The 13221-nt window shown below is 34.2% G+C and overlaps 1 protein-coding gene across 2 annotated transcripts in view; it reads left to right on the plus strand.

Annotated features, from left to right (window-relative positions):
- The window catches only part of LOC134746433 (potassium voltage-gated channel protein Shaw-like), a 54010-nt gene extending 42812 nt beyond the window's left edge, over positions 1-11198 (plus strand). Inside the window, exons 5-8 of one of the 2 annotated variants that reach the window (XM_063680801.1) lie at positions 1851-1871; positions 2362-2487; positions 4648-4724; positions 5259-5419. In XM_063680801.1, the coding sequence (XP_063536871.1) occupies positions 1851-1871; positions 2362-2487; positions 4648-4724; positions 5259-5270 (236 nt within the window). In that variant the 3' untranslated portion in view covers positions 5271-5419. Of the gene's footprint in view, positions 1-1850; positions 1872-2361; positions 2488-4647; positions 4725-5258 lie in introns of both variants that reach the window. The other variant, XM_063680802.1, reaches the window with a different exon arrangement.
- The last annotated feature ends 2023 nt before the right edge of the window (positions 11199-13221 follow it).

Raw genomic sequence — 13221 nt, forward strand, 5'->3', positions numbered from 1 at the left:
AAAGTTTATACCAAGATAAACTCAAAGTTAAAGTTAGATTGGAATTCTAATACAAAACAAAGCTCTGAAATGTGATAGGTCGAGGACCGAGCGAGGAAGTCGGCATTATCTGATTAATAGGAAATTAGGAAAAGTTTCCAAACACCTAATAAATGTTAATATGATAATGTACCAACTGCCCAAAAATGTTACGTATAAAATTAGAAAAATACAATTCGGAAGTCAAAAATAAAAAAAAGTAACAAGAAAACAGCGTTCCTGATAAATAAATTGAATGAACAGTTTAGATACTAAAAAGTGTGCATTTTTTTCTTAATCTATGACCGCCACACTAGGCGAGACCTTTCTTGTGGAGTCAGTTGGAACGAAACACCAAATCTTGATAAAACAACTTTCTACGCCGAATTTTTTATTTTGTACCTGATACCGTAAGGTACTTTAGCCCTTACAAGGTTACTTTGTCCACCCATGAAAACCCATTTATTGAATTAATAAATTCTTAAAAACGACACTAAACGCTTACTCCGGATGGTGCTAAGAGCGCAACAACTTTGGCAGCTGCACTGTCTCTTCAAGGTCTCGCAGCTTACTCTACTTCAACAACCATACTCAATATAAATCTCTGAAGTAGAGTAACACAAAAGCCATGCGAAAAAAAGACGCTTGCTCCAAAACAGAAAATCTCATAATGTCGTTTTTAAGAATTTATCAATTCAATAAAATAGGTTTTCATGGGTGAACAAAGCAAAGTAATCTTGGGGGGCTAAACTAACCCGACCTTACGGTATCTAGTAGATACTAAGAAATAAATTATACTATAATAAATTGACAACCTCCGTTTCTAATCTCTTGTATCTACAGCAGGATTTAGGTTAGTCCTAACGCTAAATAACAACGCAACGCATATTCAGAACCCCTAGCGTAAATTTCATTCAGGACATCACACATCCACTCTGTTTACCTTCACCAGCCCAGCCCACCCAGCTTATACTCGTAATTATCAAATGCTACATTGAAATTGAATTGAGAATAGCCTTTAATAACAACCTTATAAATTAGAAATTACATTTCATCTTAATAAATATCATCATCTTAAATAATTATAAAAATAATTGTTTCTGAAAATAAGTGTCAATAATAATATTTATATTAGACACTTTTTTGGTTGTCTTGCTCTCCGGCATAGGCCTCCCCAAGGGTTCTTCATAACGATCGCTCCATTGCTAACCTCGTCCAACATGTTCCTGCCACCTTTTTGATATCATCTTCCCATCTTCGATATCAAATGCTACATACTTCGTTAAATAATTCTGGATTTGAACCCACGATCTCATATTTGAAAATACCAAATATTCAGTAATGTTTTTTTATGATCAAACTATTTTTGTTTAATTTTTTTTTTTATCAATTAGGTACACTCAAATCAAAATAGCCAGTGCACGTGCACCTTTTGTACTTGTTACTTTAGCGCTACTTGCACCATCCCACTAACCCGGGATTAACCGGTAACCTAGTGTCAAATTGTACTGGTAACCATGGTAATTCCAGGTTAACCCTAGGTTAGTGGAATGGTGCAAGTGGCGCTTAGTCTTTTAAATTTTACCAAAATAATACTTAAACTTAAAAAACATGACTTTGTTTTGAACAAAACTAAAACTCGATATCACAATAACTGTTTTTGATATTATTTTAAAAATATTGGCATTCATAAACACTTGTCTTTTTTACACATCAGTGTCTTTCTAGATGCACTTTTACACAATATGTATAAAATTATTAAAATTACCAATAAATTGTACCCCTAAAACAGTTATTATTTAATGTCGTACTTATATCCCTTTTTACCCAAGCTGCCGTGGGGAGAACACCAGGTAAAACAAAAACTTTTCAAAATTGTAGTTTCCTAGATAGGTATAATTAGTAACTATTAATCGTTATTGTTATTAGTGACTCCAGACAATTAAGGATTAACCGCACTGCAATTCATAGCAGCGTATACGCAGTGGGTAATCCCACGACCGGAGTAACGCGATTCACCATTTTATTGCATGTTTTTGTTATTCATGATACAAATATAAATATTCATTTATCTGTAGATAAATCTTACCTTATTTTATCTATGTCTCTACTTTAGCCTTAAATCTCATTATTTTCTCTCCTAAATTTTTTCCAGCTTCAGAAAGATATGCTCTAATGTTAAAATTATTCGTGTTTTATTCCTATTTTTTTATTTAGAACTTTAGTTAGAGTAAAGTTAGGCGCAAACGACGTACTACCATTATCGTATTCCATTCCTCCTATTACCCCTCTTAGCTGTGACTTAAAATTTATACGAATATATAAAATAAATCTATTATCCAGGTGCACCAGGCGTTCCAGGTGGTCCTGGCGGTGCGCTACCTCCAGGAATGGGACCTCAAGCGGTGAACCGCCGCATGAACGCCATCAAAACCAACCACCCTAAAGACATCATGGGACCTAATATGGGTAAGACTTGGATTTAATTTAGCTTAGTACATAACTTGCAGAAATTGCATGAGGAATGTCAGTTTTGGATCATCAATATAATAAAATAATTAGCTAATGAAGAAAATACAAGTTTAAAGTTCCCAATAAAAATATTCAATAGGACAATAAGATCCTTTAAATTAGTTAGATCCCCGAGACCTAATAAGACAAGTACAAAATCAATAAATCATTCAAAGCGATCTATAAAATCTATTTTAATGACAGTATAAGTATTGACTTCTCAAATGATTCTTGTTTGTCATTAAACGAGTTTGACAACTTCCGAATAGTTTCCACTTAAAGATTTGCCCTTCCAGCTTCAACAAACCTTAAATGCCCTCAAACGCATTTAGTACTAAGATTTGCTTCATAAACCAAGAAGTTTTCAACACGCAGAATCTTACAAACTGGGTCAAGTAAAAGGACGCTCCCATGTTAATCTAATTTGTACAAAGCAACTTTGGGTTTATGCACTTACTCGTAGCAAGGAAATAGGGAAGTTTTGTCGTTGAATTACAAAGTTCGGTTTAGAAGTTGGATCATTTGAGATATACTTGTTGGACGTATGGAATTTCTATATTGTTTACGATATTAATGATGATTATTTCAAATGCTGCAGGATTTTTTGCCAAACAATAATTCGTAGAAACATTCCAATATGGAAATTTCAATATGTACTTAATTGTTATTTAATTATAGGAAATCTGACACATTTTCTTGTACAGTCAACATCAAATATATAGTGTCCAAAGTGGTAAAATATATCTTAACACAAATTTGTTACTATAGGAAGAAGAATGTGTACCGATATATTTGGCTACTTTGGCGATTACAATCTTTTTAATGCCGACTGTGTAAGATTCATCACCCGACTTTAGAATGGTTGTGACGTTTCTAGATTTTCTGTATAGGCATTTTCACTAGGCAGGAGCACTTAATGTATTATTTACAGGCTAACAACAGCAGGCGGATGTGTAAAGAATGAAGCTTGCGTTATAATACACTTACAGACTTGAAAATAACATAACAACTAAAAGTCGTCCTCATAATTTAATAGTTTGCATTTTGAATTAGTTAATGGACTAACTTTTTCAGTACACATACAAATATAACACTCCATTTCGGGTTTTAATAATTACCTATAGTTACTAGAAATGAGTACCTAATTAACTGGAAGAAATCCCTCAAAAGGATTAATTTGGCCTTTATACATTTACTACTACTACTACTACTACTACTAATTGGGTCAACATTTTATCTACAGTACCTAATGTATTTAAAGCTATGATAATAGATAATCATAATGATAATACATATCTAGCAAAAACTGCAGTGCTGAAAATGTTAATCCAAATTAATCATACGAATGTAAAATACTCACAAAACTAATTGTAGCTTATGCAATGTAATCCTCCACAGATGGTGATCGTAGCGAGCTAGAGGCTATGATCCAAACAACACCAAACAACTGCAAAAGAAAAAACTTAAACATGCTTTAGAAGCATCACAAAATCGGCGTCGTCGGAACTCCGAAGGCTTTCTATACTGTCGCCTGCACCCGCGGACTTAGCTCACAGGAATGATCTAAACTTCACTAATCAATCATCATTAACCTCATAATCATTGCACAAACGGCAATCTTCAAGCAGCACAAGGAGCCGACTAGGTTCTTTCGCTTCGCCAGAGACCGAAGGTTCGAGAATTTGACATTCTTGGGTTATATGACCCTGTCCCGCGCTAGTATGGCCGCTTCCCGCTTTAACCTATTCGATGTTGTCGTAGCAATGAATGTTTTAGAAATTATGAAACCTCCAGTTATTTTCTTCTTTACTACTCCAAACATTTCAACAGCTTTATCTGTTCGTGTCAGAAAAGTTATAAATCTTTTTTTTTTATACCACGTCGGTGGCAAATACGCATTCATTTATGGTGAATAATAATAATGATATGTTATTTGGTATAATTATAGTAACTGAGGGTTTCATTTCATAAGAAAAAATCTAGTTTTATCGTTTGTAATTTTTAACGTTTAACATCTGTGTCAGTCACCAGTTCACGGATTGCTTTAGTTGTTCATTAGGATTAAGAGCGCTTTAATATGTTTATAGTGTTCTTGAGTTGCAATAAATATGTTTTCAGGCAACAACTACCAAACAGCTATCAAAAACAACATTACGCCTCCCGAAGCCTCCAACACACCCACTCCCAACACTGCGGTACACATCCGAAACAAATATAAGCTTTACACTAACTGCCTTAAAACTGTACTTTTAGAACAGATCCTAGAGTTTGTGCGGAAAGAGATGAGTCGTGGAATGTAAGGGAGCCCATACATTTCACGTCTCTTCTCTTTACTTATGACTCTAACTTTATTTTATCTAACATAGAATCTTGCAAAAGTGTACTAGCTAGTAAATATTTAATAATACTTCCAGCAATTTTTTATATCTAATTGTGTTATTCATTATTTGTGTCTTAACCGTATTGTCAAGTTTTTTCTGTGTTGACTTCTCTAACTTTGTATGTGGGTTTGTGTTATTAATTAGGTGGATTAATGGCATCGTGGTCCTATTTAATATCTTCTTCCTTATATCACTCTATAATACTGATAATGTGAAACAATATTATTATTTCCCGAAATTTACCAGGCATGACAGCATGACAGTATCTTCGATATGAGTGTTAATGTTTATGGTGTTTAAAATTTCAATTTTTTATGATACTTGCTAATTATATTTTAATTCCAACAGTCGCAAGCCTGATGCCCGGTCTGGACATGTCAGTGACCACACGCTTGTCCCCCAGCCCCCGGGACATGAGTCCAGCTCTGGCCATAGCTCTCCCCATGATGAAATCAGTCAACATTGTCCCGGCTCAGTGCTTCGACAACATAGCTTTTCACAGCGAGAGGGTCGAAGACAAAGACAGTGACAAGGAAGATACTCTCAGCAAGCGTTCTAGTCAACAATCTCTCGAAAGCGATAACACACTTAGAGTAAACAATTACAAGAATGGATACATGAATAAGAGTGTCGAAGAGAAAACTGATTGTAGAACGCCTTTGCTTCGAGATCATAAAATAGAATCGCTGGATGAGAATAAACTTCGGGAGAATAAAGCTGAAAAGAGAAAGTCATCCGCTTCAACATAACAGTAAATGATGTAAATAATATTACAACCACTATTCTAAACTTTATTGGATAAGGCCGTGGAGTAATGACATGTCTTATATTATTGCAAATTGTAGCATGTGAAATAAAAACTGTTTCAAGTGTCAAACAATTTACAATGAGCCAATGTTCCTCCATCGCCTTAATCTATTGAGACCAATAGAACTAAGAATGCTTTAACTAACGCAAGTAAGGTAGTGTCCATTCATACAGTGCAGAGCAAAACAACGTATGGTAAACCAAACAGAGTATTCAAACATATGTATTGACTAGTAAATTAACCTTATCTTTAACTGTACAAGTTTCGCGTAGTTTGGGAAACGACATGCCTTCGTATCCAGTGTTAAGAGTAGACTGTGAGATTAACTATAAGTAACATATATCACCGATTCTGATGGAGTTATAAAATATTTAGCAAAAAAGCCAAGGCAAAAACTGTTCAGGCACGGAGTTAAGTAATAAAAATAAGAAATGTATTCTCGCTTAATACCTCATGGCAATTTTTTACGAAGCGGTATATTGAGGATAGTGTCATTTATGTCGTTTGTTAAACGTTGTATGTTCAGTAATGTCATTGTCGGAGAATCATCTCTCGGAAAAGAAAGAAATATTAGACTTTCAAAACATTAGTGGCCTGAGATTCTACTGCTAAGGGGTACAGCCAAAATCGAAAATCAAAATTTCTCTTTCCGTCTCTGTTGCTCGAATATGGAAGATTGAGGTAGATCAAGAAATTTCGATTTTCGCAGTAGGTCCTCAACTTTTATTGTCTTTGATATGGTCGGTGATGTATGTAAACTTGTAGGTATTATCGTGGATAATGTTAATGTTCAAGCATTCAAGGCCGTGATAGCTGTAAGATAGTTAAGAAGTGCTTGGAGCACTTGCGATTTACACATACGTACGAATATTAGTAAATAGTTGCCTATCACAAACTAGAGTAAATGTTACGTACCTTTATATACCTAAAATGTACAAATCGATCTTTTTAGCTGAATTTTATCAACTGTTTCTCTAATAGCCTTATCGAAATTGACGATGAAACGTTGAGACTAAACCTAAAAGATTAATTTGTTACTTAAAAGTATAATCTTCAATATTACCATCAGTCACCTTTCCAATTTAACCAGTCGATTTTCCAAATTGATTATAAACAATATTTTTTACATAAGACACACAAACGAATTAAAAATATGTCTTGGAATCAAAGCAAATCTTAAAATCAACGTCTAAATAACAATCCTTATTAAGTTTAATAAGGGATTGAGTCAATTTGTGTGAGAATGTCGTTGACATTTATTCATTTTATTATAGTGCCTATTCTTATAACTCCGTTGAATGAATTAAAGCGCTCTTAGTTCATTTTCATTCGCCTCGCATCAACTTTTGTTTGACATAAATCCGAAGGCGGCCTCTTTGTGCAAAATTCCAATTTAACATTTGGTCAAATTCTACGCCCGAATTTTATTCGAATTTTATTTGTTCGAGGCGTAATATTTGCCTGCAAACATTATATTGGTGTTTGCTAAAATACAGCAGGGTTTTCGCCGCAAAGGTTTTCTGGATTTATTATTTCGACCCGCGACGGGTTGTTACAAAAAATCTGCGTCATGCGTGGTTTTTAATCCAATATAAAATTTTAGATTATTTTATTACAAGTTGACAATATTAAGTCAAAAGGATCGATAGTATCTGGTTATTATAATCGACCAGGATTCGGTAACTATTAACCATTACCATATTTTAATAGTTGAATTAAAGCATTTATTCGAATGTTAACTTCAATACGTTTCCAGTCCATTAGCAGAACTATCGGGAAGTTTTTTTTTAGCGAAAAGATTTTCCTTGCATTTTTATAGAGGTCAATTCTAATTTAACGATTTGTTGTGGTTTTGAACTGGTGTCAATATAACCTTGACGATCGTCTTGGTGATTAGCCAGAACGACTTTCATTTCATTTCACATGAATGATGAATGATGAATGAATGATCTTAAAGGTCGTATCAAAATAAGATCAAAACCAACAAGTTGCTAAATCTGAATTGGGCTCAGAGAACAAATATGTAGAAGCAGTATTGAGTTGTTGATTGAGTTTAGTTATGAGTTTAGGTATGGCTTCTATACCAAACAATGAAATTGTCGCAATCGCAATCAGTACGCGACCAAAACGTCGTAAGCGCCGTAAAATTCATGGTGCTTACCCGTTTAGGTCGCGAGATTCACGCTCCACTTCTACGGTGTGTTGTCAAAACAACACATGGCGCAAAATACTGGTTCTCTGTGCCGATTCTATACGTAGTAATAATATTATAGTTCAATGGAAGCAGCCGATGTAATTTATGCTCTAGTCTAGCGGAAAGCTTACCAAAGTTCTAGATATCAACAAACATGAAACTACAATGTTCGTTTACAACAGACTAATCTAGTAGTTTTGAATGATTCACGGTTAGTTTCACTAGACTTATATTGACCGGGACCCGATATGTCGACGCAGGTACTTGTTCACGGGTAACTGAAGATAGCGGGGTATACAAAAGGTAATCACGGTACATGCCCCGGTCAATATAAGTCTAGTGAGACTAATCTAGCTTCCCGAACAGTTCGATTAAGTATACAATCGATATTGTACATATAGCAATTATAGTATTAACATTTTTGTATTTCAACAGTTACGATATGAATAAATCACTAGATACACATATCATTGGCACTCTTTCATTCTTGGTGTTAATTTACATGTAAATAAATATACTTATCATAGTTTATAGTTAAGATAGATAGATGTGAACCAAGTGGTTTTGCTTTTAAATGCAATTTTTTGTTACTTATATACTTAAGGGTAAAATATTTATTTGTCGCAATTTTGGACGATGAATTGAAAGTACGCGTCTAAACTCAGGGACCCTCGATGTTTTATATAAAATTGTTATCGATAAAGGAAACATTTAAATTAGACTGCTTGTAATTTAAATTTGTTTCAATCATATCGATAAAACATAATTGTTTAAAATTTTATTGTACCTACGCATAAAATGCAATAAATTTAAAATAAAATGTAGATAGCACGATACTGTTTATAAAAATATTTGTATATACTTTTAGGCTTATATGATTTACATAATTCATACCCAAATAATTTTAACTGTACCAATTAGTGTCATAAATAATATATATATATATATGTCATATATAATATAAAGTAATGTTAAGTCTCGTAGTGATTTTAATTTGATTAAAATGTTTTACGAAATTTATAGTTTGCCAAGAAACTGATTAGTAGCGAAAATGGAGCTAGAGGACCACAATAAGTGCTCGTTTCATATTGATTTATATATTTAATAACGGCAAAATGTTAAGGGTGACTAACATTACAAATTACAACGGTCTGGATCCGGGCTGAAGCGTCCAACTCATTTTTAAGGTTCCGTACCCAAAGGGACCCTATTATTAAGAATCCGCTGTATGTCTGTCTGTCACCAGGCTGTATCTCATGAACCGTGATAGCTAGACAGTTGAAATTTTCACAGATGATGTATTTCTTTTGCCGCTTTAACAACAAATACTAAAAACGTAATAAAATTTAAGTGGGGCTCCCATACAACAAACGTGACGTTTTTGCCTTTTTTGCGTAATGGTACGGAACCCTTAGTGCGCGAGTCCGACTCGCACTTGGCCGGTTTCTATAGATAGCCACTTCACACTGGACACGTGATGCTTTCTATAGAAAACAAAGCGTCGGACGACTCGGCCCGGATCCGGACCGTTCTAGAGTGAGTCATCCTCAAAGTCCTGTAACCTGTAACCTTTTATTGACATTTTCATGGCACATATCAGAATCTGAGCGACAGATTACATTATCATTGGCATTCATTTTGCAAATTATTATTTCTTCGTCAAGAGCTGTCAAGATGGCTCTTATTTCCTATCCCAAAATGAATTGTTATAAATGATCTTCCCCTTTTTAATATAATTAACTGAATTATCATGTGAGATCAATGTGGGGAAGACCATCGATCAGCGGCGGTAGCACGGTCGCATTTTTATCGCTTATCACCATGCCTGTCACGTTCTAACAAGTATGTAAGTGCGAAAGTGACGGGCATAGTGACAGGCGATAAAAATGGAACCATGCTGCGCCCGCTGATTAGACCATACAAGCTCTTCGTCGCTTCTAACCCTTGCGTTTATAAAGGTCTACTAAAGGTCTACTCCCCTTACTGAAGGTCTTTCCAACCAAAAAATGTATATGATAATATTTATATATGTATATTCTTGTTTTTTTATTGCAAAACATTTTCTTAAATTAAAAAATGTTGAAATCAATGCACAAAGTTTATTTCGGTAAAACATGGCCCAATAACTAGGTCAGTTACCTACGCACAAAGGGTGTACACCAAAATACGATTATTTCATGTATTTTTATCAAAATTGTATGAATTATGAGCGGATTTTTTCCGTTTATGTATTTATATTAAGTACCTTGTACAACATTTGATCGTTATGCGATTCAAAATATTAAAACATTTTAATAACGCATTTAAAAAAGTGTCCGGGAATTGTGGACATTTAAATATAATACAATAGCTTAAGGAGAGTAGAAACGAAAAGCTGACTTCCATGAGCAAGATTTTATTGACAACTGACTAAAACAAAATATAAAATAATATAATGAAGTGTTAAATAGACAAAAGGTATAAAAAATATAAACAATATAAAACCTATTTACTAGTCCTCGTCAAAAAGTTAAAATTAACAATAATTCACAGATTGATATGGAAACAAAATTATTAATTTATAAATAAATAATCGAAAAAAGTAGATTACCAATTTTGTTAATGTTTTCATCTAATTTATACTGGAAATTGTAACATTATTGCTTAAATATAGTGTGTTGACATTAAATTTACTTATTCTGGTAACAGTTACGATTCTTTATTCTTTAACCATAATAAGTATGTATTTTATTTCTTTAACAAACTGTAGTGTGGTCGTTAGGGTTAGTATGAAACCTCTGGGGCTTGGTCTATTTGAATTACGAAAAGTAAATTGCGATTAAATTTCATTATTTAACCTTTTTTCCGACGTTTCAACTAAGTTGCACTAGCTGTGGTCACGGAAGTCTGACGTCCCAGCAAATGTCAATTGCTGTATTGGAAGATATAGATTGCTGGGACGTCAGTCTTCCACCACAGCTAGTGCAACCTAGTTGAAACGTCAGAAGAAAGGTAAAATAATGAAATTTAATCGCGTTAGACCCGGTAATGACATTAATTATGTGTACAAAACTTTTATGATAACTTTTTAAAAATTTCGAAGACAAAATATTCGGCCCCAGAAGTTACAAATTATCCCCAAGTGACAAAGTTTAGTCCCGTAATTCACGAGCAATGCTAGGATAAGGCTTCACAGTGAGTAAACAGGGCTTGTATCTTATTATATAGCATCTATATATACATATACAATTTTAAAAATACAAAAACAAATTATTTGAAATATTGTTCATTAAACATGTGACATTATTTTGTGTTTTATTTCATACCTTTCATGGGTTAGACAGCTTCTGAAGGTTAGAACGTTTTCAAATTGATCATTCTGGGTCTCTTTAGTGTTATCACTGTTGTCAGGCTATTTAAAGTTATAGCTTGGCAGAAAGTTTTACATGATATTTAATAATTTAATTTAATCACAACGATGATAAATCTAAACATAATCCATATTAAGAGGTATCGTAAAAATAAAGACGGGCCTTAAGGCCACTAAGACCAATCGCGCGCTTGATGTGAACTCATCAACCAATCGCGTTGTGACGTTAGACTGCACGATTGGCTCGAATTCGTGTGCGTGACACCACTGTAAATAAAAAAAAATAAAAAAAAAAAGCCTTTTATTTCGAGTCCAAGTTAATGACATTAAATAAGTCAGTTTCGTTACAGTAAAGCATTTATAAATATAATTTTATGTATTTTTAGTATGTCAATTTAAATAAGTCAATTTTTCACATATATTATTAAGTAATTTGATATTATAATCTTATAACAAAAATTTAGTTTGCGGACAAGAACCCCTCATCGGGTGAAGGCCTTCACAGACACCACTGTACTGGCACCATTCTTAAGAGGCCCACTGACTAGCAGTCCGCCGGATGATATCGGCCTGTCAGTAAATTAAGTTGGAACAAAAATTTGACAGTTCCGAACATCCCGATATCGATATACTGATAGTCAGTGGGCCCCTTTAGTGTCCGTAAGCGTCTTTACGAAGTAATACATATAGGTATGTCAATGCTCCCAACGATGGTTCAAAACTTGCTTACACGTACACAAAACTTATATTATTATCTACTTTATTGGATAAACGGTATTATCTGGGGATTCTGGGGATTTGGCTAGCCAAAATGACAATAGTTTGCAGTACTCCTTTTCATTTATTCGATAGCGTGACGTGACGTATGAGATTTTGAGTTTCCAAAACGTCCCGCTTGGCGTGCTGTTCAAATTTCCATACAAAAATAGACATAACGCGAACGCTCGTCACGCTGCCGAATGAAATTTACACTAGGAGTTCAGAAAACGAAACGATACGCGCACACACACACACACACACACACACACACACACACACACACACACACACACACACACACACACACACACACACACACACACACACACACACACACACACACACACACACACACACACGTGGTAAGTCACAGACATGAAAAAATTGCGATCCTAACCCACTTTATAAGTATCTCGGTTCCAAATCCACGTAACATATGGATAGGATCCATCAATCTTAGCTTAACTCAGAGCTGGTTGGAAAATCCTTTTACCAAAGATTGTAATCATGTATTTTACAATGGATATACTTTTACAATGGAGGTAAGATACTTATCTCCCGTATTGTTAGCTTTAACAATGCATTTGTGAGGTAAAATGTAATTTAAAGTCAATTGTCAAGACAGATAGGGAGACAGATTTATATTTTCAAGCTGTGAGAAGGATGTTATTTGAAATTCTTATAGGTACAGTTATCATGAAAAGTAACGTGTCAGATTATACAGCAAAACTCCCTATCTATCATTCTCTCAAAATTTTACTTTAAGAGACGTCTAATATGTTCTACAATTAGACTGTGGCTGATATTTTGAACGAAAACTGTAAAGTATTCGAGGGTGGCAAATACTTTTGACGCGTTGTTTCGTCTGCTATTTCTGATGCTGAGCCTACCTTAATATAACTGCTGTCAACAATGGGTGTTACTCTTCATGCTTTAGTGATCGAAGCAGGAAAAGCAACGGCTTACGGTTGTTCTCACTGCACAGCATCATCATGCACCATATTCAAAAGCCGAAATAGCATTTAGTATTACAATAACTTTTTCTTTGAGTACTAGGTGAACTCATATAAACCATAGACATGATACTGAATAAGTGTAACATAAATTTAAATACTTATGGTTCCCCTTGGGGACCACTGTCAAGTTGTTTTTTGATGTAATGTTTTTTGCGTCATTAAACCTTTTCATTTTCATTTTCAAA

The sequence above is a fragment of the Cydia strobilella genome, chromosome 13 (genome assembly GCF_947568885.1).
Source record: "Cydia strobilella chromosome 13, ilCydStro3.1, whole genome shotgun sequence".
Lineage (NCBI taxonomy): Eukaryota > Metazoa > Arthropoda > Insecta > Lepidoptera > Tortricidae > Cydia > Cydia strobilella.